At 36.8% G+C, this 26,099-nt stretch overlaps 1 protein-coding gene across 43 annotated transcripts in view; it reads left to right on the top strand.

The window, feature by feature from the left end:
• Positions 1–26,099, top strand: part of SORBS2 (sorbin and SH3 domain containing 2) — a 198,610-nt gene that overhangs the window by 156,577 nt on the left and 15,934 nt on the right. For 22 of the 43 annotated variants that reach the window (XM_039550401.1, XM_039550403.1, XM_039550402.1 and 19 more), the window contains 10 exons: positions 3,672–3,755; positions 5,841–5,897; positions 11,326–11,378; positions 12,051–12,238; positions 14,480–16,039; positions 18,683–18,774; positions 21,373–21,419; positions 22,506–22,620; positions 22,715–22,843; positions 24,467–24,670. In XM_039550401.1, the coding sequence (XP_039406335.1) occupies positions 3,672–3,755; positions 5,841–5,897; positions 11,326–11,378; positions 12,051–12,238; positions 14,480–16,039; positions 18,683–18,774; positions 21,373–21,419; positions 22,506–22,620; positions 22,715–22,843; positions 24,467–24,670 (2,529 nt within the window). The remainder of the gene's footprint in view (positions 1–3,671; positions 3,756–5,840; positions 5,898–11,325; positions 11,379–12,050; positions 12,239–14,479; positions 16,040–18,682; positions 18,775–21,372; positions 21,420–22,505; positions 22,621–22,714; positions 22,844–24,466; positions 24,671–26,099) is intronic. The other 21 variants (XM_039550429.1, XM_039550430.1, XM_039550432.1 and 18 more) reach the window with 6 other exon arrangements.

The following is a 26,099-nucleotide window of genomic DNA, read 5'->3' as shown; positions in this document are numbered from 1 at the left end:
TTATAGTTCTACGTTTTTTAATCTCTGTTCAGCATACAAATTTTCTACTGAGTTTATATGCAAGAAGAATTCATGATTAGAAGAAATTTTTTAAAATTACTGTTTTGTCAAATGCCAGAAATAGACTGGGCTTGCTTCGTGATGTACATCTGTTGTTTTTTATTTTGTTTGGTTTTTACTGTAGTGAAAAAATTGAAATTTTCTTTAGAACATGCACATTTGGTTGCTTTTGACATCTCAAGCTGGTTATCAGAATGTTCTGCTTGGTATGCTTAATATGTCATTAAAAAAATAGTTCTTCTTATAAAGAAATAGACTAAGTCCATCTGGTAGTAGACTTGGAGCTACCACAGCTGTTTAAAAGTAGTCCAAAAGAAAAAAAAATGGAAAAGCAAAACCAAATTCTTTAGAGATAATAAAATGACAAACTCAAATTTACAACAGACATCTCAGCCCACTGTTCCAGACAGGCTTCAGTTTGGTGTCTGAACCTGCAAATGCAAAATATTGGTTTACGTGTGAGGACCATTTAACTTGTGAGTTTAGATGCACAGTTTTGATTATTACCTGTGAATGTCTATTTGTATATCAAATCAAGAACAGGCAAAGCTACATGTAATACTACAGATGTAATTTTTTTCATTGTCCGTGTTCTATACTTGAGTGTGCCAATGCAGTGTTGTGTTGACTATCTGTTGCAAAAGGCAAAAGGAGTAAGGTTACTTAGTGATCTTTAGTAGTATATTTTCAACAAATAAAATATTACTAAATTACTAGATGAAGGATAGATTGTAGGAACATTACTTGACTGACAAGCCATAAAAAGGGATTTTCCTTTATTGCTTTTACCTTCTATTTCAGTAGTTTGGGGGATACTTTGTGAGACTAAGCCAAGTGCAACTTTTAAGTCAAAATGATTCATTCATTTTAAGTCTCTTAGAAGCGGAGATAATAGAAAAAGGTCTGTCAGCAAAACTGACTCCAAAACCCAAGCCAAATCAATTGCCTGGGCATTGATCTTGGTAGAACAGGGAATGCAGTCTCCCTCCAGAACTGGCAGGCAGCAGGGCATTTGCAGACTTCAGTGCTCAGTTTCCGTTTGTTTGCTGCCCTCTGCGGTTGAAGCTGTAAATTGAAGTGGGACTTGTCTGCGTGGAGTTAGCTGTACATACTTTGTAACAGTCTCATTTCATTTGCAACTACTACACGAGAAGAACTGTAAACTCAGAAGCTAGATAAAATACACTCTTTCTAGATTTTTCTTTACCGGCAGAAATAGGAGGGGTTTTAAGCTTGCAGCTAATTGCAAGAGTATTTGAAGTTGAAAAGAGAGGCAACTCCCATTCTCATTTTTATCTCCTTGGCTGGCTGGGGGGAGCCCAGCTGATCTTGCCTCCCAGCAAGGAGGGACATGGGTCCATCACTGTGTAGGTGTGGGGCTGCTGCTCTTCAGGGCACCTTGAGGCTCACAAGGCTGGCACTTGCTACCCAAGCAAGTAATGTCAGTAGGCCTGGATTTCTAGTGCCAAAAGCTCCACAACTCCAACCCTATATACATTTCAAGTGATTGATTTATTTATTTATTTTATGTAAATACACCCATTTGCTGATATCAAAATTTCTATGCAAATTAATTTTTTGGTAGAATATAAAGGTAAAAGCATGCAGTATATCAACATACGGTAACTTAGTTTGGAGAAAGGATGGTAAAGAATTGTTCAGTAATGTCTCCTCAGATTATCCATATAATTATATATAACAATGTAAATTGTGGAATTTTTTTTAAGGTAAGCAAAAAACCTCTAAATATGGCAAGCTTTCTCTGTAATGGGAACCAGGTTGATACACAGCAAAGTTATCTTCTGCATTATGAAATTGTCATTTTTTGCCCTCATGTCTTCATATCTCTGTAGAAGAGAATTCTGTGGTTTTTTCTTAAATTAGTCATAGTCTCTATTAAATCCACACATTTTTTAGCAGTCAGTTCATGAAACTAATTTCAGTGGTGTTTCTCTACTAAAAACTTGGGGATCTATAGTTGAGTTCAAGCCCTTGTCCTTAGTACTGCTGAGATACAGCTGTGGATGGTGGAAATCTCAGGGCAAAACTCCAGAACAGCTTCACTTCATAACCCGGCTGTGGAGCACAGCAAATTTTTAATCAGTGACATTCACTTCCCTTTCCATTCACAGGAATATTACTTCCCCTATTTGAAAGGACGCTGTGAAGATAAGTGTATAAAAGAACAGTCGGGGTCCAGATATTGCATGAACAGCTCATATATATGTGAGCACCAAGGTAGTTCTGAAGGGGTTTTGACCTTTCAAGAGAGCAGAGTTGGCAGGCTGTCACAGTAATATCAAAAGCAGCAAGAGAAGTCCTGTAAGATGTTTAATTACATGAAATAGTCATGAGCACAATGTTATCTTTTGCAGAAAGCAGAAGTAGCTCTATGTGATTGCTCTGGTGTATTGGTGACAGTTTGACTCCAGAGGAAAAAGTGTTACATACTTGATCACCAGTATCATTCTTTATGCAGGACCCTGTTTTCTTTGATGATTGTTTTCTAGGGCACATCATAATTAGTGTCTAGGTTCTGATAATTACACTTTCGGAGAACCAGATTTTAAATTCAGAAATGTCTTTAACAAGAGGATTTCTCTGTTTCAGAGACCTTTAACCCAACAGTTCACTGTAATTCTGTGCTGCACGAAAGCCTACATCAGATGCTACAAAGAAACTGAAGCTATTTAGAAAGTAATTAATGCAGCCAAGTTTACAGTCGATTAGATATCCCATTTAGATCTGTACTGTTTTGCACCGTCATGTTTTCATGCTACTTGAATAAATCTGTCAATTATTCTTCTGTTCACTGAAGAATTTCCTTAATGCTATCTTCAATTGCTACTTTATCCCTTGCCTGTGAGAATTTTCAGATGAAAACAATGTATTTCACTGTCAACAAAAATGCTTCATTATGTCAACAAGGCCATGTGAGATAAAGCATTTCACAGTACTACTGAAACAAATATTATGGAATGCATAATTTTTTTGTTCCCTATGTTTTGACCATAGGACTAAAATACACCAGTTCCTTTTCATGTGCTGAAGTGGCTTCTCAACATAGTGATGCTTGCATGATGCATAACTTCCTTATCTCTGCTCAGCGCTTGCTTCAAGACATCAAGATTCAGAATTAACATGCTTTGTTGAGAAGACAAGGAATGACCGAAAGCAATACAGATAAAGTTGTGTCTTTAATGCTGATTAGATGGGCAATTTCTTGCTTATGCTGGAGAAGACAATCATTTAAACCATCTTCCTAACAAGGAATCTTTAGCAGCATTAAATGTAATTAACTAATGCAGTGATGTTAAAGAAAAGGTCAAAGAGCCCTCTTAGCTTTAAAGGTGTAATTTTAAAACATTTAACATCTTCCAGTCCTTGGAAGAACATCAACAAAAAGCAAAGTATTAAAGCTACCAGTCAATGACAGCTCTTGAACAAGAATATTCTCTATCTTAAGTACCATCTTCATTCTTTGATTTTATTCCATTTCTTTCCCCATATTTGTTTTATGTCTGTGTGTTTGTTGTTAGAGTGACATAGCATTTCTAGCACTTTGCTCAGTGTATGCCTTTTCCTTCCCTTTTCCTTCACAACTGCTCCAGACTGATCGCATAAACCCAGATGACATAGATTTAGAAAACGAACCCTGGTATAAATTCTTTTCAGAGCTGGAGTTTGGACGTCTGGTAAGTGAGGACAGAATATTGGTATTTACACATTAGGAAAAAATATTTTTAGAATTAGGAATTTAAATTACCAGATTCAGCAAGTATATGCCAGTAAAATTAATATAATTTTTTTTTGAGGAAGGGCAGTGAAGTCCCATGAATATAAGTATTTTTTTTTCAAATAGACTCTTAACTTGCCAGAGTAGTTACAGTAATAGCTTTAAGAAGGAGTATGTATTAGACATATAGTAGTGTGTAAGTATTTAATAACAAATTTCATGATAAACAGGGATGTTCGCTAGTTTCCCTACATTTTTGCATTTGGCTGCATTATTTTGAACAATCTTCCAGGACAGAAAAACATGTCAGTTTGTGTTAGGGATACTAAGTTACAAATCATGTATTTTACTTAAAGGACTATATCAAAATTTAAATGTATGAAGCCATAGACAAATTTCTTATGGCAGGAAATACTGAGGGTTTTTTGCCTTTTTTTCATCACTTATATGCACACATGCAGAATATGTAATTTGTACCTGAACGCAGAGATACAGGTTTGCTCTTTTTTCAAGCTGGACACCTGTTTTAACCAACAGACTTCAGTTCTGCTCCAATTTTCACAAATAGGTATTACCCAGAAAAAGGGCTCTGGCAAACAGATGCTGGCTTAGACCCACTGCAAGCACTCATGTTTAAAATTATAAACCTGAGGAGTTCTATCTGGTTGAAACAGCTAAAAATCAGAAATATCTCCATTTTTCACATTTGAATTCTTAAGCACTTGCAGTTCTTCTGCAAATACCATAGGCTTAGTTGTGTCTAAGCACTAAAGGCTGTGTGTATATTTTTTACAAGGGTAAAACAGTAACACTGTCCTTGAGGCAAGACTGAGGACTAGGTTTCACTTCCTCCCTGCACAATGCCTTAACAACTAGGTTGGAAATGCACCCACTCTTGCTTTTGCACACTCCCTCTCTGGCTCCACAGAGCTCAAATTCTTTCCTGTACACTCTAATATCTTTAGGAAAAAGGATAGCAAATGTCTTCATCCCAGAAGAATGTCTAAGAGGATAGTTGGAATATCCACCAGGTAGAAGACAGAAGTTAAAATCCCCTTAGAAAAAGGAGGGAAGTAAACCCAAGCATTCCCTCAGTCTTTTTGAGCATTCTCATGGCTCCCCAGGGTCCTCCCCAAGATTTTTGGAGATTAAAAAACAAAAGCATCTGGCCACAGGCAGGAAATCTGAAGTAGACATGAGCTTTAGAGTATCAGAGTTTAAGATATCTCCATTCTTTTCTTTCCCTGTTAGCTAACAATTCTCTGGAGGCCCATCAGAATTTTAATTAGTGACATGCCAGGCTACATGAGGAACCTGAGCACTTGACACAGGGCCTTGGAGGACATCCTGGAACCAGGCACCTTTGTCAGTTTCTGTAGCTATCCATAAGCCAAAATCAGAACTCCCTGCTACTTCAGGGAGAGCAGAAGAGAAAGCCAATCACATACACTCTTTTAAAGCCTTAATGTTTTAATCATAGCATTTTAAAACATTATCCATTGAATACCCACTGAAAATTTTAAAAAATAGAAGTTAAATGTATCTGGGCTTAATTTCTTGTGCAGTGGTCTATAATGTTATCACATTTTCATTGATTATATTTTATGTCCATTATCCAGCTATTGAAACCATATTGTCATTCCTCCCTCTAGGTAGACAGAAACAGTACAGATAAATTCTTCTGATGAACCATATCTCAACAATATTATACTGATAATGATAATTTTTAAGATAAAATATGTTGAAATTCCTCCAACAGAGCATAACTGTGATGCTTTATACTCTTCTATCTCAGTATTAAAAACTGCTGGTATTTCTTCAAACATCCCAGTTGTAAATTTTACCACCTAAAGTTACTAACATTTTATTAAGATATTTAAAAAATAACAAATTTATCCTTCCATTCTACCCATGTGTGTCACTCTTTGTATCTGACACTGTCAGCACTTAATTTCTAACTGTGTCACCTTTTCCACATGTTTCATTCCTTGCTGCCATTGCTTCTACTCCATTTCATCTCTACACTTCTGCTTTTATGACGCAGCCACCTAAAAAGCTTTTGGACTATGTTCAAGAGAGTTCTTCTGGTGTTTCCAATGAGGTAAATGAATGGTTATTTTTCAGATAATTCTCTTGGGAAGAAGGGTTGGAATGCTCACCATTTATGTCTTAAGTTTGTTAAAATTTAGTGGTTTCCTTCTGATAGCTATGAGACATTTCTAATTCACGATCATTGTATCTTTGTCTTCATATCTTTCCAGATCACTAGTGCATTTGGATGTTGATCTTATTATCCTAGGAACTGTGAGTCCTTATCCCCAAAACTTCTCAGAGATTAACACCCAGAATTACACAACAGTCCATACGTCTCTAACTCTTTGACAAATTCCCACTTTTCAGAGTTGGGCAAGTGCATTGCACAATTAATCCTTCAGCACAGTATATTTTTTTAATTAAAATATCTGACTGCAAATTCTATGTGTCAAGTGGAAGCCTTTGTGGCTAAGCTGTCATTTCTCCAATTAAGTATTTATGACTGAGGTTGCTCGTCAGGTAAAGCAGCAATTAATAGTACTGTTGTAATTTGTAACTCAGGATTGACAGTTGCTGTCAGTACTCCAAATAAAATTCATCAAGATCAGGTAGTGGGCTGTCATTGCCCTACTCTGAGTGGGAGAGATTCAGGCTTTCATTCCTTCTCCACTCCCTCCCCATTTTTACAGCGTTAGGGCAAAAGTCAGTGAATCCTCTACTGGCAGCTTTGCTTCATGTGGTGGCTTTACTTCATTCATATTTGCGATTCACTCTCATCTTCCGTAGTGTCTCCAAAAGTTAAACTCAAATTGTGGTCTTAAATTGTTAATTGCTTGCAATTTACTCTGGTTTGGTTTTAAGCTGTGTATCTAGAAAAACCTCATACTTGTGACATTTGGGGCCAGTTCTCTGAAAGAAAAAGCTTCTAGGCCTTTTCTAATTCCTGTTGGTTTTCAATACATTGAGGAAGACAATTTAAAAGCCCTAACATGACTTTGAAATATTCCCGTGTTGAGTAGGTCTGGGTAAAATGGCTATTAAGTAACACTGGTTTTCTCTTGGATTAATTTACATAAACTCCTGTCTTTAATTTCGAAATTTTAATAATCTTTGAATATGATAAATCATGTTCAAAAACTACAGCAACTTAATATTTCTCTGGAGGGGGAGACTATTCAAAATAACTTGATAAAGTATTATAACCATCATGCTAACAAACCTATTTGATATTTACTTTTTATTTTTTGCCTACTTTCCCTAGCTTCATTTTCAGTCATAATTAAAGCCTTGATGCATGAAAACAGCTAAAATACTGTTTAATTTTAAATATATATCTATTTTTTTTAATAAAAATGAAATCAGAGTATTCCAAAAAGTCTGTATTTGGTAGTTTGGAGTTGTCATCTCCAGTATTTAATTACTTTTTTCAAGTGGCCTTTATTCATACAGAGCAGTGTTGAATGTTCTGCAAGATGACTAATTATCTTTGGAGATGGGGGAGTAGGAGAGACGTGTTCAGTTGCACCATCTAAAAGTGAGTCAATGCCCAAGACCTGACAGGACAGCTGTGAACAGTAAAAGAAGCAGTAAAAAATAACCACATGCAGTGTTTACTTTCACCTTTCCTCTGTATGTCACATCAATTAAGCTCTACCTGTGGAGAGAAGGTATAAACTCCACACATTCTACATATGCCTGTGGTAAAAATTGGTGTTGTAGAATGGGCAGCATACAGGATCTGTCATATAGAAAAAACCTCAAAGCCAGCACCAAATAAAGGATAAAAGGGCAAGTTACATTCACGATGATAAGGGAATCTTAAAGGATGAAAAGCAAAAGCCATCTAGTAACCCAGCAGTCAATTTTGGCATGATACACACTTCTAGCCATCTTAGGCTGATCACTAACACACTGTCTATGGCTTGGGGAATGCTGTGGATAAGGAAGTTCCCTCTGGTATGGTTTCCATGGTGTGATTTACCCATAGTCTTCCATAGGAGACAGTGGGGATCTGCTCCGCCCTTGGGAGTGACATCATGGTCTGTATAGCTGTGGAGCCACTACAAGTGGTGGGAAGCAATCACTGCCTCGGGCCATTTGGCCACTGTCACGTCACAGGTGGTCGGTGGTCGCTAGTGGAAGTGGTTGGCATCTGCACAAAAGAATCCACAGTAACAGTTTATCTGCAGTGGTTGTACCACCTCGTGCAACAGTTCTAAGAGATCACCTGTGGTCCCGAGTTTCCTTCCTCTGCTGGTTTCAGACCGTGGCAGTGAGTGGTCAAGAGGAGGAAGATGGTTGTAGCCAGTTTTGAAATGAGATTTGGACGTTTTCCAGGACAGGCTGAATGTGTGTTTTATTGGTAGTGTAGGGAAGCACACAGACCTGAGGCCTTTGCGTACTGTGGTTGTACTGGCTGTTGGTGGAAGCAACGCTGTGTCTGGCTTCTATGGTTTTATTGCAGACAGACCTTACAGTATTGGATATACCTTAAAATCACTGAATTTGGAAGTGGTGGGAGAATCGTCACAAAGTACTTTTCAGCGTTCAGAGGGTGTAAAGAAAAACTTGAAAATATGAACTATGTGAACATTAAAAATTCAGGAATAGATACCTTCCTCAGAATCTATTTTAAAAGACAAATAGCAGGATATTTTGTTTGGACAGAAGAGGTGATCAGTAGTGCACTCATCATGAGCCCAATACACATTCCAGATACTGAGAAATAAAATAGGGATAATTTCCTAGGTGTTAATGGAAGGTTTATTGTTTGAGAATATCTGATGATCATCAGCATCACCTCCATAACACAGCTGGCTTCAAAAAGCTTATATTTAATACAAAAGGCTTGTATTTAATCTCTTTGCGGAAAGGAGGTTTGATTCTTTACTCCTTTCCTGCAGCAGATAGTACGGATTTGGTTTTACTGTGCCCCTTCTTTCTAATGTTTAAATCCACTGATTTTTTGAGCTAGGTTATGGACTTCAAATATTACAAGTGTCTGTTTCTGTTCTTCACATTCACATCCTCAGATCAGTTTTCATATTAAGATATCATAAATAGTTTATCATCTAAGAACAATGCAATGACAGATGATTTAAAAAACACCTTGAAATCTATGTTTGGATAGGAAATTAAAACTTATAAGAAATAACTTCACTTTTATTTGCAGAAAAATAAGTTGGTTTTAGAAAATTTAGAAGCTAAAAATAAGAGGCTTGATCATATGCCACAGTCTTGTGTGCTCTCCCACCATGGAAAAACACTTATGTGGGGCACCACTGCACAGAAAGCCACCTGGCAGAGTGTACATCATTGTGTGAATGAGGCAAACCTTTACTGATGGAAACATGAGAGAAGCTGGGCACACAATCAGTAATGCTGGGGGCCTGTCTTCAACAAATGTGTCCTAGCGGGAGAGCCGTCCTTGTGACACCACTGATGCACACTTCCCTTTCCATGAGAATGGGATACATGTCCCTCTACCTCACCTTGCTCTTCTTGGGTAACTTGGATAGCTTAATTCCCAGTTTCTGTGAAGATCTCTCATGCACAGCCTGGAAATAGTAGATGAGCGTGGCTTGAGGACATGTTAATTTGCAAAGAATGAACATAATAGGAATCCCTAGTAGGTGGACAAATTGCCTTTGGTATTTTTTTAATGCTACTTTCTCCTTCCTCCTGTAGTGCTCATGCTCAGGGTTGCATGCTTGTCATTCTCTACTGTAACTGAGATGCAGGTGAAGAATGACTTGAGGAGGGATTCTACCTTTGAGGTTATACAGCATGTCATTCTGATCCAAACTGGAATTTAGGAACATAACAGTACTTAACAGTGAAAACAATAGTAGTAATAAGTAGTAACACAGGAGAAATACATGAATACTGGCCCACACATCAAAAAACCTACTTTTAAGAAAAAATAGACATATTTTAACCTTATGCAGAAGTCACTTTAAATATGTTCTAGAAGACTTATATTCTCTGGAAAGTAGCTTTAAAGTCTTTGAATTATTAACGTCAGCAGCCATTCTTTCCAAAAGTCAGATTTTTTTTACCTGATTTTGATGTGATTAAATTACATTAGAGTTAAAAAGTACTTAAAAAATGAAATTTTCTTAGCTCAAGTTTTAGATAACATTTGATTCATATTGGGGCATGTTTCCGTGACTCTCCCTGTCCCACAGTATAGTGAATTTTAGTATAATACAAAAATTAAAGCTTCAGTTAGTGTCGTGATGGGATCACTTCGTATGTGATTCAGGTCTTAAAGCCAACTGACAAATGAACTCTAAGGGAACAACCATATTGTCTTTATAGTGTCCCACCTGTAAAAGCAGTTTAAACAGTTACTCTAGAATGTCTTTTAAAGTGCACAGTCCTACAAAATCTGTTCCCAAATATTCTAAGACTACAGGTGACTTCTGGAGGTATTATACCTAAGTGTCAGTTAACAAACCTGGGTAAAGTTCTATTCATGAACTTGCAAATAAAATCACTGGGGGAAAAAAATCTAACAAAAGAAAGGACTTCTACAGGCCGTGAGTGCCGTTATTACTGCAGTGCTTCAGTACAAAGATTTTTCCACGCTGGGAAAAAGCCAAGAAGGTTCTCTATAGAGGGGAAAAATATTTCCTGCATCTTAGAAATCTTTATGATAGTCTTATTTCTAGTCCATTGGGTTAACTGAAGCGACATGCCAAGAACTTGAAAGAAGTTTAATTCTTGAAATTCACTTCTTTGTACCCATGAAGAAATACCCCAGGAACTATGCAGTTCATTGTAGATTCATACCTGGTTACCAGAATTGTAGTATCACTTAATTCTGACCAAAGGCTTGAAATGGTTAATTTAAAATTAGTGGTCATTTAAGGTTGACTTTGTATTAATAATATAATTATGGAAGTTCCATCTCCCAGTGTTCGTGCAGTAGCTACACCTGTAACTCCATAAGAAATGACTAATGTTCTAGGATGAGAACTGTTTATACACCAGGATTGTAAGGTGTATAAGGCCAGTTGCTGACCACAAACATAATGGGATTTACAAAAATTGCTGGCTATAATTGATTGTGGGATTTTGGTGAGTAACTGGGGGATGAGGAGAAGCTTTGCAGACCTCACATGTACATGAAGGAATTATTTTCAGATTTTTATGGTTTTATAGTAAAGATTTGTTTCAGCTGTTCTATATCTGGTTTTGAAAAGTGTATAGAAAAGCATGATTTGGATCATTATTTAGTAGTGCTTTAAAGGAAAAATTGTTACTGAAGTAGAATAGGAAATGAAATCTAGCGATGCTTTTTAAAAGCTGGATAATTTATTCTCATGAAATGTTGCAGTGCCTATGACAGAGTGCCCAGGATGTTAATCATTGTGGGCTGTTGCTATAGGATTTGTCACAGAGTAACAAAGAGTCATCAAACATGATAAGCAAAAATTGTCACTCTTTTTTCAAATACAAACATATAACAAACCATGTATTTGTTTTCACAGGCTTCCTTATATCATCACTATTCAACAGACAGAGGCCTGGACAGGCCCTCTAGGTAAGAAATACCATCTATTATTTCAGCAGACACAGCTTATCCAGCCTGAGGGTCTTCTTTTGGACCTGAAATCAGCAGATTTTGTGAAGAGTCAGATTTTAGCATTCACCTTGTGAGCTACTGGCAAATTAGATGCTTGGAGAGGGTGTTCATTTTGATATGGAGGTATAATTTTATTATAGTTTTACAAGGACTTAGTGTTTACATTCAAAATAAACCACATTGTGTTCTGTGTCTTTCCACTACCATCCCTGAGCTTCTTTCTGAACAGCAGTGATTTATCCTTTACCCTTACTGCCTGCAGCATATTCTGTGCTGTTTTCCTAAGCATGCTGCCCTGACTGTTCTTGATCTCTTTTTCCTATCTTTGTACTTAAATTCTAGCTTTCCAAAAAATAGTCTAAAGAAACTTGATGCATATATTTCAGAGAAAATGGCATTGTAATTTTGTAAAACTTTAAAACAATCAGGTTAAGAACAAATTCATCTTTTCCCTGTGAAGTAGGCTGTAAGATGTGTGAGACCAGTGCTTCTTCCTGTTACGTGTTTTTCATCTATTTGTTCTGGCATTTTTAAATCTATAAACCAATAATATAATTATGAGCTTACTTATTAAATTCTGAATTCTGATCTCAGAATCAGACTGCTACTGATGCTGCTTTTTTTCTGTAGTTCTGCAAGTACTGCGAGTGACTACAGAAAACGAAGGAAGTCAGAACCTGCTGTAAGTCATCAGAGGGCACACAGTGATCAGAACGCAAACAGACCTAACCTGGGCTGTACAGACACACAGGGCCCATGTACCACCCTTAGGAAGCCTTTAACTAGCTCATCTCCTTCTTCTCCATCAAGGGCAAAAGGTAAGAGGAGACCATATTAGTTGGCAGAAAACTGCTGATGATGTGTTGTACAATATGTTGGTAGCAACTGCCTCCTATCACCCGGTGCATTGCCCCAGGGGATGTGATGTGAAGCAACAGCTTTGGATCTTTCATGAAAGGCTGGCTTGTTTATTCTTATGTGCATAATTTTCACCTGAAAAGCTGGATTTATAACAAGGATTTTCCGGTGTCAGCTGCTTGTTCTAACTTGTTCTTTCTAAAAAGAAAATTGACTAAATGAGGACTATTAATTCCACCACAATATATAAACCCTAACATTTTTATTATCTCTACTTCTCTCTTTTAGATTGTTGTGATTTTGAAACTAGTTTTATTATATTGAGAAAGTAAATCAAGACAAATAACCTATGAGATTAAAGATGTGTTTCCAGGACAGTAGACCTTTTAAATCCATAGCTGATGTCTTAGACATTGTCAGGTATCAGGACCTAATGTAATCATAGTTATCAATTAATATCCATAGTTATCAGGACCTAATTTAATCAAGAAAGCATCTATAGTCTGATTTTTTACTTTCTAAATCCTTGGAAGTATTGAGTACAGCTGATGCAATCTAACTAGCTTATTTTTGGCAAGTAAATCACCATCCTGTTACTGTTTTCCACATCTCTCCAGGAAAGAGATCAGAGAGTCAGTTGTTCATTTGGATTTGGAGATGGGTTTTTTACAAAGACAAAAGGCTTCCAGTAAAACATACATTAGAAGTAATATATAAAGTAATACTATGTACAATATGTCTCCTTCTGTTCAAATTATTATTCACTCAATTGCTCTATTTTGTAGCTATACTAATCAGTAAACCTCTGTAAAAGTAAATTCCCAGTGAAAAGAACATAAAATCCAGGCTGCAACAGAATGTGTCAAAGAAAAGCAATGAGGAATATTGAGAGTGAGGTGGTTGAAAAGCAAATGTATTTTAAACCCAGTGTTATAGTAGCAATTTTAACAGTGGATAAACTCATCTATTTGGTGTACCAGGCCAGGCAGTACAAGGTTGATAAACTCCATTTACCTGCATGTGCCTTTGACTCCATTACCAGTAACAAGCACTAAGCATGACTTAAAACACTTCCTGTGTTTGAAAATCCTTTCATTAAGTATATCTTCCACAGCCAATTAGCTTTCAGAAGGTGACATTCTGTTCTCTCCCAGCTTTATGACCCCTGTAGAATGTTAATTTTTCTTGAAATTAACCAATTTGTTAAAGAAGGAGCACATTATAAACTGTTTGATCAGCATGAATGTTGAACTCAAGTGTTTCCGTTTCAGATCTAGATTCAGTTTTTGTAGAAAGCAGACTGAGCTGTTTGAAGCAGCCTTCCTGAACTGAATGTTGCCACTTGAGACCATTCTTGAAAGTTCAGTGGAATTATTAAAGACCACCTTTCCAAATTTGTCTCATAGTGTCTTCTAGATCTACCATGTGCATAAAAATGTCTTAAAGCTTGGAAACTCAGGCCTTTGTTATGGAAGTCAATCTAAGGATTATTTTTACTTCTACTTTCTGGTTAGGCTCAGTAAACTGATGCACCTTCCTTTACACTTGTATAGCATTTCCTGAGCTGCCTTGTTCTGCCCTGCATGAGCTGTACAAAACACCACTCCCTTCAGTGCTGTCACACAGGGGAGGAGCAGGCTACCTGTGAATGACTAGGAGAAATTTCCTATTTGATCTGATATAAATATTTATCTTTATTTTAACTTAGAATATGCAGGTGCAGTGAACTCTTGAGCATTATACAGGTTAAAAATCCTAAACAACTTTTTCAGAATGCCTAAGTGGAAAAGTCAGTATTTTCCTGAGGTCTAGATTTGTTGTTTGGCTTCATCTTTAAATCCTTTGCAGCTTTTATTGTCTGTTGACCTGCTTAAAGCTCCCAATTAATCCCCAACTAATGCTTGCTTTCTTGTGTTGCTTTGATGGCAGGGGCTGTGGAGGAGATAACATCTCCATAATTAATATGGAATTCTTTTCGTTGTTCACATTATCATGAGGGCATTTTTGCAGCTGGAAAATAACTTAATTATGAGCTCTGCTGTCCTAGGCTGTAACAAACTATGTACTGACCTAAGTCGATAGATGCACTAATTGCTATTTCTTTTCTAGTCTTTCTAATACTGATGCTAATTCCAACTTTCTGAATCTTTTAATTTCTGGCAATGTCTCTTTTTTACCATGCTGCTCTATGGATTATAAAGGTGGGGATATTAGCAAAGTATATCCATCCCTTTTAAGTTACTCGGTGCACAACCACAACACCTCAAATGAATTAGATTACTGTAGCACTTACAGACAACATTTAGCTGTTCCAAATGATTCAAGAAGGGCAACCAGCTACAAGAATGGGTGGCAAATGACTCGCCAAAATGCAGAAGTCTGGAGTAGCACAGAGGAAACTGCTTCTCCAAAGAGGAAATCTCGTAGCTGCGATGACCTGTTAACTGATGATCGCGATAGCTATCCCGATGCACAGGCCAAGGCTGAAAGCATGGGCTCTCTGTTATGTGAGGAGGACTCCAAAGAAATTTGCTCAATGAACTGGAACTCACCATATGTTGAGGGCCGTGGTAGTGGTAGGTCAAGAGTTCGTCACAGATCTGCACATGATGCTCCAGGTTTCCTGAAGATGTACAAAAAGATGCACCGCATCAATCGCAAGGACTTGATGAATTCTGAGGTGATTTGTTCTGTCAAGTCCAGAATACTGCAATATGAAAAAGAACAGCACAAAGGTATTCTTCAAGGATGGAGAGAGTCTTCTACTGAGGAGGTGCCCAGAGACATGGTGCCAACCAGAATATCAGAGTTTGAAAAGTTAATTCAGAAATCAAAATCAATGCCGAACCTTGGTGATGACATGTTGTCAAGTGTTGCATTAGAGCCTCCTAAAAATGGCTTGTGTCCAAAGAGGCGATTTTCTATTGAATCCTTGCTGGAAGAAGAAACTCCAGTCAGACATCCCTCTCAGGTACAACGGAGCTACAAGTCTAAAACCCTGGTGCCAATTCATATTGAAGTGACCAGTGATGAGCCACAACGATCTCATATAGATTTTTCAGACAGCGATCAAGATGGAGTGGTTTCTGATCTCAGTGACTTTATCCAGATAGAGGGTTCATCCTTTTGTAGTGAAAGTGACTTTGATCACTTTTCCTTCACTTCATCTGAAAGCTTTTATGGATCAGGCCATCACCACCACCACCATCACCACCACCACAGGCATCTCATCAGCTCCTGCAAAGGCCGATGCCCAGCATCCTACACCCGCTTCACCACCATGCTAAAACATGAAAGGGCTAAGCAAGAAACCACTGAAGATCCAAGGAGACAGGAAGCAGAATCTGGCCTCTCTAAGATAGCATTCCTAGTCAGTCCAGTGCCTTTCCGGAGGAAAAAAAGTGCAGCTCCTAAAAAACAAACTGACAAGAAAAAATGCAAGTCATCCGTGTTTGAAGCACTAGATTCTGCACTTAAAGACATCTGTGACCAAATTAAAGCTGAAAAAAGGCGGGGAAGCTTGCCTGACAACAGTATATTACACAGACTTATTACTGAGCTGCTTCCAGACATTCCAGAAAGGAATTCATCTCTTAAAGCTCTGAAAAAGAGTCCCACGCACCAGCCTTTTCATCCACTGCCTCAAGATGGTGCTATCCATTGTCCACTGTACCAGAATGATTGTGGAAGATTACCTCTTAGTGCCTCTTTTCCAGACATGGATGCAACTAACAACAATGATAGTGCACTGTGTTTCCAAGGTGGATTAACTTTCTTCCTCTGTCCTTGTGATTGACTTATCCAACCTTACTCCCTGTGTTTCCCGCCCTTTCTCATTCCACTTTGTGTCTTCTATAAGAAGCTTTCATCCCACAAAATTCTTAGTGAAGGACATAATTTTCACATAGGTGTTGAGGGTAGATAAATTTGCTGTCTATTCACAAAGTACAGTAATCAGGACAACTGAAGTACCAGTGCATTTCAGTTAATTGATTATTAGTTCTATAAATTATAATGATGTTATTAAGCAATGAATTCAGGCATCATAAGATGCTGGTCAAACTGAAAACAATATGCAGATAACTCTCCCTTTATTACTAAGAAAAAAAGAATCTGCATCTAAAATGTGCTGTACTACATAATTTTGTTAAACATAAGTGATTAAAATGCTGTTAATTCTGCCAGTATCACAGAAAATTGATTCTGTTTTCTTATGAATCTGCTGCTTTGTATTACTTTTTGTGAATAGATGTGAAGGTCATTTTAGGAAGTTTCCATTTCCACTGTTCAAACAATACAATTTCCAATTTCTGTGGCAGCAAAATTAATTCTTTTCATAGAATTTCAATATGTCTGTGAAATTTTGCGAAATTTCCTAGCCTCTTAGAAGGAAATTTCTCAATAATCAAAACTTGAATGAAATTGTCAGGGTATGACCAATCTGTTTCTAAAATTACTGCTTTGAGGTGTTTCGTTTGTTGCTCTGCTTCTTTTTTTTCCCTTTTTTTTTCCAAAAAAAAAAAAAAATTGCTTGAAAGATATTCTTGCAATCCCAAATGGATGTAAGAGAGAAAGTCTTTAAAACATAAATTATGCAATATTTGATCAGACCCATCTTATCCTTATTCTCACATATTTTTGTGTAGCTTTTTGAAGCTGTTACCATCTCTTCTTAGCTAGTTAGAATAGACATATTTACAATAGAAAATTTTGTAAAAAAACAGCTATAAAATGCAGTTCAGAGTTGAATTAGTCATACTTGAGGCCTGATCATGATTAACCCTGTCAGATAGTACTACATGGTGAGACTGCAGTTGTTGAAAAATGTGCTGGTCACATATTATAGTTGCTAAATGAGAATTTTCCAGTCCGTGAAAATGAGGAAATCCATAGTGTAAAGTAAATGTGGATTTCTAATAGCTTTTGCAGCTATGAAGGAGCCTGGCATGAGGAAAGCAATACACTCTGTCAACATTAATATCCCTGAAGTAGCATGGAGAATGAGTAAAGCAGAATATTCCTTTCGTTTCCATTAGCACCGGTCATGGCTGAGGTCTACTTCTAATCAAGTTTCGTGTTTTGTTGGACCTGTGTGCCAGCCACACAGAGACCTGGAGGTCATAGATGACTGAAAACTACCAATATTGACTGCATAAGGAGCTGTAGAGAAAAAAAAGGAAATTGTTTGTCCTAAAACTTCTGCCTTTTCACTTCTTTCCCACCCATATCCTTCTCTTACTGCTAGGAATTAAAAAAAAAAAAAATAGATATGTTTGGAGTCGTTGTATCTTTAGGTTTATGCAGTGGGCATCCATCTTCATTCACGAACACATGCCATATCAAAAAAGCTGTCCAGATGTGGGGCTGTGATATACTTGTTGGGAATGACATGCTTGCAACCAACAGCATAAATAATAAAATTATCTCATCTCTTTGCCTCCATTGCATTTATCAATAGCCTCTTTTGTGGCCTAGCCAACAACCAATTAGAATGGATTTAATGCTTTCAGTTCTTTTTTTTTGTTCCACTTGTATTTCTTTAGAAATGTGTGAGCTTGGTAACAACAGATTGTGGGAGTGAAGTAAAAGGAAGACAAACATAAATCGCATTTCCACTAGAAGGTACCACTGCGGTAGTAGGAGACTAAAACAGTACTTCTCAGAAGTTAAGAGGCAGTTCATTAAATAGTTCTATTTTCATTTCACATTGGCAACTTGCAGAGCTATAGGGTGTATAAGATTTTGATTTTTATTCTTATTAAAACATGAGAAGATATTCACCATCTTGTAATAAACATTGGTAAACTGTGCTTTAGAGAAGTCTGCCACATAGATTGGTAAGTAATATGATTTGTATTCCATCTCTTAAAACAGAATTGTTTTTGTGAAGTAACATCCTTTTAAATTCCCTTGTGCTGCCTAACATGTGCCCCTGGTAAAGTAGAAATGCATCTTAGATCACTTAGGAGGAAACAATGTTTCTTCACATTTTCTCATTGAAGCATGCTTGAATCATGTGTTGTGCATGTAATTATGTGTTTATAGTGTTGGCATTTCAAAACAGTGTCATGAAACCTGATGAAGTCCCAGTACTGCTGTCATGTCTTCCACTTGGCCCAGTAGGGGAGCATTCCTTTTCACAGTGAGGCATAAATATGCCCTCTCAATCCTCTATCATATGGTTTCCTCTGCTCTGGATCAGAGGACAGCCTTAGCCTTTGCTTAAAGTTAGTATTCTTTTTTTCCTTTAAAGGTGCACTTTACCATCATATCATGTGCTTTGCTTTCTATTAAAGGTAAAACAATAGATTTCAATATCTTTTTACCCCCCTAAATGAAACCAAGCAGTATCACAGATTTGAATGGTTTTGTTTATTGTAGTTTCACATAATTTCTGTTTTCAGTAGACCAGGAGTCTCCTGGAAGCTATTCTTCTGCTTTCACTGATGTGGGACGATGTACTCCAAGGGAGAGAAGAGGAACTACAGACAAAGAGGTAGTGAAACAACATTAAATAACGCAGCAATATCCACGTGGAAAATTGGTAACATATTTGAGACAAGTTTTGTGTTGGTTGTAAGACACTATAAAAATGCAGACCAAAGGAACAGTTACTTATCATCATACAGATCAGCATCTTCCTTTTTCATTAAGGAGATTGTTACTTCAAGAAATTAAGTAATATCAAGCTTTGTAAGATAAGCAGTTTTCTTCTATTTATTATTAAATAGACCTGGACATAAATTCACTAGTCATTGATCAGCTCTGTCAAAGCTAAGGGGAGTGCGTGTTTGGAACAGATAAAAAGAACAGATGTGACTGGGGAAAGGCTCTTTAGAAACCCGAAGTGTTACCCAAAGAAACTGCCTTGGTAGTTTCAAAACTGATACAAAACATCTATATTTCACCATTATTTTTGTTTGGAAGGCAAACCACTGCTGTTAATGGATTAGACAAAACTACTTATCCTAAGAGCAGTCTCTAACATCTGTAGCAGTTGGTGACTGTAATTAGATACTGATTGCTTGTAGTAATGCTTTGGAAGAGGAAATGGAAGCAAGCATACCACCTTTAAAGGAACACAAAGTATCACTGAAAAGTACTTATTGAAAAATAAAGTATATTATTCCACATCTTAAGAATGCTTATAGACCTATAACTATAAATGCTCTCCAAACAGGCTTCATGGATTTTATCAAATTGTAAAGTACATTTAAATTAACCACCATCTACAGACCATTGATTGTTAACAATTTCAGTTGATTTTTTTAAAATATTGCACAAAATAATGGCAGCATAAAAGATTACTATATTTTAATTGCTAATATATAAGATTTTGCTAAGATTTTGCTCTGGGCTATCTATGGTAAATGGTGGTATGGTTAGAACTGAATTCAGATCCATTTACACCCCACTGACATGTTTATATTGCTGCAATTTGATTTAAAGTCTGATTTTTTTAAAGAAAGACTTTTTATTACAAAATACAGGCTAACAAAGTTCCAGGAGCCATATTGTGTGTTTCTTTTAAAGAATCTAATGACATAGAAAGTCATCTTTCAATTTGAAAATACATAAAATACTTAAAAAGGCTATTTTTAAGATCACTTTAAAAGGTTTAAAAATATGAAAGGGGAAAGGCATCTCTATTTCCAGCACATTTTGTGCATTTCAAAGTATTTTGTATTTAAACAGCTCCACTGTTCTTTTAATATTACCCCCTTTCTTCTGTTATTTGCTTTAGTAGTTACAGTACCAGCTGTACCAAAATCAGGAAAGACTGAAAAGGGCTTAGCTACAGTTGATATGAATACCCCCTCCTGTCTAAAAGACTGTTTTTAATAAGAGCAACAAACAGAAAAATGCTTTTAAATTTAGGCTATCTTATTTGAAGGAGATCTGTAACGGAAAATTGCTTTAGTATTGCAAAATTCAAGTTGGCAGGATCCCTGTAATAACTTTAGGGACTTTTTATTGTAGTGAAGACAGCACTCTAGGTATGTGAGATTAGCTAGTCTTAAAATGACAAGAAGGGAGAGAACCCAGTCAAGAACACCTGCTCTGGAATAAAGGTAAAATGCAAAATTTACAAGTGTCCCTTTTTATTCCTGTCATAAAAAGATGTGCACCGTTACATCATTACAAATAGTATCTCTCAGAAATAGCATAATCAGCTCATTCTAGTCACTAGTACATCCTAGAGAGCCATTTTTTAGAACATGGCAATGTTACCTGTGCAAGTACTTGCAGAGGAAGACTAAATCACTTTACCAAATACCCTTGTGTGGTACTGCTTATCACTTCTTGCACCTTCCTCTGAAGTATCTGGTCCTGGCTGCTTGTCAGATGCAGACAGTCCATGAGTGAAGCTGTTGGGTCAGATCACAGTGCATATTTTCATCACAGCTTTGAAAACAGTAAAAGTGTGTCAGCCATACAGGTGAGGAGAGTTAGGGCTGTTCTACAGGTTTAATTTTGAAATGATATTGAGCTTACACATACTTGGTGATAGAAGTTGATGAATGTATGAAAGAAATGATACAATGTGATTGTCTGTGATAGCAGGAGAGCTGCACAGATGACTCAGATCACCTCCAGTTCTGTGCTTTCTTAAAACTGTGAATGTAATTATAGAAATTAAAAATATTCCAACCATTTCCAGCTGTCAGAGTGTATATATATATATATATAAACATAATTCATCATTTGCAATTGAAATTAGCCTAAAGATAACAGAAAAGGCACCTAAAATACTACAGGATATTAAGTATGTGTATTTATGTTGTACCTAGAGATCTAGTTGCCTACAAGTCACATTGACATAGTTAACTTTTTTATTTACTTTAGTGCTTCTCTTAAAGTTGAAGAGTAGTCTGCATTAAAATTTAGCTATTTCCGTTTTTAGAACACTTAAGTCCCAAACACCTAACTGCCTTAAAAAAGAAAGCCATATATTTAACTGCCTCTTTCTGCAAGAACCACTGTAAAGCTCATCCTTTTCTTTTTGGATCTTGGTCACCTTTTTAGAAGTTGAAACACATTTATCATATAGTAATACTACCTGAATGTATTAATCACTTTGCCTATTTTTCAGAAACTGCCAGCTAGAGCTGTATATGACTTTAAAGCTCAAACTCCTAAGTAAGTACTAGACTTTTGTTCATTTAAGAATTCCTATTTCAAGCAAACTCTTTCTACCACTTAACTGGTGTTTGAGCCAGTTTCAACAGCAAATGCCATGGACATGAGGACCCTGCTTGCTGTCACAGTAGTCCCTGCATTAGCAAACTGTGTGAGAAGTTACTTTGTAATAAAAATGTCTTCAATTACTATATTCTCCATTGCATCTGTTTGAACATATGAATAGCTGTACATCTTCAGCCTTCTAGAGCACCGGTTGTGAGGGACACCCACTGAATGCTCTTTGTTTCTTGTGAATTACATTAAGGTGACAGAGAGTAAAGTGCTTAAAATATGGTCATAGATAATGAGTTTATCAAAGGTCTGTATAATGCTTCAGCATCTTCCTGTCTATCTTAATATACACAGGCTTTCTGCAGGATGTGACATGTCACATACCAACACAAAAAGCAGTGGTCCGTAACAAAAACAAGATTGGGAACCACTAATTCAGGATATGAGAGAGTCAAAGTAGAATGTCTACATTTCATTTCTGCTGTTGTTACAATGATCATTTAAACATTCTTTAGATTGTTTAAATTTAAACAATCTTTAGATATGGCCAAACATTGACACTAGAATTACATTAGCTCTGTCTAGGACAAAACTCACAACTGAAATTACCAGAGCAGCACATCAGCTCTTGAAAAACCAAATGGATGGTACAGCAAAGATCTCCCAAGCCAGGATCTGAAAATATTCTTAATGATTTTAAAAACTCCCTTATTTTGATATCTAACATTTAACATATCACAGTCTCTGAGTATCAAGAAATGATGAGGACATAATCCTGTGTTCTTCATGCTTCTGAATTGCTGTCTTGAAAAAAAAAGTGTAGAGCAGAAGCATGGGATTTATAAATGCGAGTAATTTGATTTTATATGGTATGATCAACTGGTAAATGTACCACAGCTGTGACACTTTTTCTTCAAATGTTTAGTTGTTACATTCTGTTTCAGTTCCAAACTGTAAAGATCTCAGGAGCCATGCAGGGAGAAGAGTTAAATGTAAAGCTATAAACATCTGATATAAATAAATTTGTTACAGAGAGCTGTCCTTTAAGAAAGGAGATACTGTCTATATCCTCAGGAAAATTGATCAAAACTGGTATGAGGGTGAGCACCATGGAAGAGTTGGAATATTCCCAATTTCTTATGTTGAGGTTTGTTCTCTGTTTTAATTCCTTTACTTAATTTGGGTAATAGGTCCACAAACCACATGAGAATGATGAAAATCTGGTTTTTCTTTTTCCTTAGAAACTTTTTCCCCCAGAAAAAGCACAGCCTGCCAGGCCACCTCCCCCTGCACAGATTGGAGAGATTGGAGAAGCTGTTGCCAAATATAATTTCAGTGCAGACACAAATGTGGAGTTATCACTTAGAAAGGTACAGTTGAGAACTATCTTCCATCAAAATACTGTTATAGTGTCTCCTGCTACACCGAATCAATAAATGCATAAATACTGTGCTTTGGTGCACTCTACATGCAAGATTTGCAATGCACAAAACTATATATACCACGGTAGGAAATTCTTGACATAATAGCTTGTTGGCTTGCAGTCTGTCTCAGCTATCTGCAAATAGTGTAAATGTGTTGTGCCTTTAATTTGGATTGTGGCAGAATAGCATATGCAATTATCTGCTAACTGCCCAGCTAAATTTTGAGTTTGCACTTCCATTATCTATTCCTGTTTTTAATTATTATTCCTGCTGTCACAATTATTATGGTAAGGTTTTAAATACAGAATAAATAGAAAATTACAGAAGACAGATACAAGAAAAAGCCTCAGATATATTTTTGTGAATGTAAATATTTCATTTAATAACAGTTCTCTGTTTGTAATGTTCTATTATCTTTCCTGTGCACATCCTGGTGACTATACTGAACTGCACATGAGCAAAATAACTTTAATTTCTGAAGTTTGTTAGACACTGGACTGTTAACACTGTAGAGAAACTTTATTATTGCAGATATTAAATACTTGAGCATAAGTAGTGTGTACTTTTCATCCACTGGGAAGTTCTGCCCGTTACATTTTTCTTTTTTTTAAGAATTAGAGTTCATAGAAGCTTTTCAATGGTTTGTTTTTATTTTGAACAAAAAAGTAAGGCTAGAGATGTTTGTTGCTGACCTAGAGCCTAATCCAGCACTACTGAAAGTAACGGGTGTTTTTTACTCATTTGAAAGTAGTAAATGTCAAAGAGGTCTAAAAAAAACCCAGGAATAGGAACTTAGAGAAATTAGGGGTTGGGGTAATTCGATGTTTTGTTTCTTTTTAAAATTAGCTTTTGTGGTTTTTGTGGTGATCATAATCTTGACAGCCCAATTTTGGTTTGTTTGAAAAGCTGACTTGCACTGGTTTTCTTTTGTTCCATCTCACTAAAGACAGTTGTAGTGAACTCCACACATCAACTAGAGAAACAAAAAGAAACCCAAAATTTCAATTTCTACAAAAACAGTGTCTCTAAAAACAGTGAGGCCCTACCCATTTTACACAGGAAAAGCACTTCTTTCTCTCGTATTTCCAGTAGACTCACTTTTTAGTTCTCTACCTCCACTTATTCCAGTTTTACTGATAACAAAGCACTTGCATGGACTTCATTGTTTAACTTTTATCACTCTTAAGAAAACATGGGCATAGCTGTTGCTGTTGCATATTATCACTGGGGCATTAGCTAGCGGTTTGACCAACAATTAAAACAGGTTATGTTCCAAAGAGAAGTGTTAATGTTAATCTCCCAAGTAAGAGGAGGGGACTACATGAGATTCCCCTCAGATAAAAGAACAGCCTTTTCAGTCCATGCCTAACCCCTCATTTTACTGGGATGGTAGTTTTATATATGGTGATTATCAATGGGAGGAAAAATGGGAAAATGGAGATGATGCTAAAGACTGATGGGAAACAGAATTGCAGGGAAAATACTATTATGTGGTAAAATAATACCTGTTATGTACAGAATTAACTTCCAATGTATGTGCTGATAACTCATTTTCATAATGCATTTCAGGGAGACAGAGTAATTCTTCTTAAGCGAGTTGATCAAAACTGGTATGAAGGTAAAATACCAGGAACCAACAAACAAGGCATCTTCCCTGTTTCCTATGTAGAAGTCATCAAAAAGAATCCATCAAAAAGTGTTGATGACTATCCCGACCCTCCAATACCCCAAAGCTATTCTAGTGACAGAATACATCATTTAAGTTCAACTAAGGTAAGGATTTTCTGATGTTAGCTGCCACCCCTAGAGTGGGTTTAGAGGGACTTGTAATTTTTTTCTTAACATAATACATAACTTAGGCATTAAGTACACAACATTTTCTTTCTTGCACAGGTAGAATTGCATTACTATGTTGTTAATAAATTATTTTTAATAGACAAGTGTGTCTCATATTTTGCCAGGATTTATCCTCTCTTCTTCATTGGCTATTACATTATTTTTAGTAGAACCAGGCAAAATTTGGGCAGAAAAGTCAAGTCAATAGAGAAAAATTTATTTGGGAACCTTAGCAAGAATTTGAGCATTAAGGGTATGTATAGCTGCCTTTTAGTAGTACAATGTGAAGACATTCCCGTAGCACAGCTGTCCTAAAAGCCGACAGTTCCATAAGAGTGCAAGACACACCTTGCCAAGAGCAGTTCAGTACCATTTGAAGCAAAGGAGAACAGCCAGTGATTCTGTACCAAAACCTTCCTCCTTTTGCCATTCGCAGTCTTGGAGGAGGCTGTTGGTACATTCTTTGGAGCGGTACAAACTGACAGTATTGTTTCATTTAGGAGTGAGATAGATGATTGTCATCACATTGTCAATGAACTTGGATTCAGACCTTTATGGTTGTATATTGTTCACACCAGATGTGTATCGTAGGTTCCGAATTGTTTTCCTTCCTAGTCTAGATAACCATCACATATCATGCTACAGGATGCTTGTCTTGGGGTGACTTGTCTCAAACCGGGACAATGCTGCAGAAAGATTCCTGTGTTCTGGTTTATCATTCACTTGTGAGGCTTCACAGTCACCTGTGCGGGGAACACAACATTTTTGGCAGTGAAAGAAACTAAGGAAGCTTCTGCATACAAACTGTGCTTAGAATTAACATGTTATCAATTGTTTTGAACACTCAAGATGGGAACTTTTCTAGATCTTCCTCTTCACCTTTGTTGCTTATCTCTTCAGCATGGGCAGTAGGTTTTGTGTGTAATTATAAACTTACCCTGATTTTAATCCATGTTTCATTTGGTTTTGTCCCCTTTTCTACTTCTGTCTACTTGTATACTTGGTGGTCATTCACATGCTTCAACTTTGAAATAAGTTCCACATTTGCTTATTGCTTTGGGGTTGTAAAAAGCTACCAGAAGATGTCATTTATATGCAACGGTAGCCTCTGAAAATATTACTTAGGACTAAATATTAGTTTGGGACAGTTGCTAGAACAGGTCTTGTCTGGTTTTCCAGAATGTGTCACAGCAGAGAACTAGATCCTCTCTCTTCTATTACCACAAAACTGTTCAAGTAGCATCAAATTCTGTAGCTGCCAACTGAGGTATTCATAAGCTAGGGCCCCTTACTGTTACAGGAATCCAGAGGGTCCTGAAGGCAAGTCAAGAGTTTGAGGGAGCTTAAGTGCTCCATATTCCAGAGA

Source organism: Corvus cornix, chromosome 4 (assembly GCF_000738735.6).
Source record: "Corvus cornix cornix isolate S_Up_H32 chromosome 4, ASM73873v5, whole genome shotgun sequence".
NCBI classification, from domain to species: domain Eukaryota; kingdom Metazoa; phylum Chordata; class Aves; order Passeriformes; family Corvidae; genus Corvus; species Corvus cornix.
The sequence above is the reverse complement of the archived record's forward strand: the minus strand, read 5'-3'. Positions and strand labels throughout refer to the sequence as shown.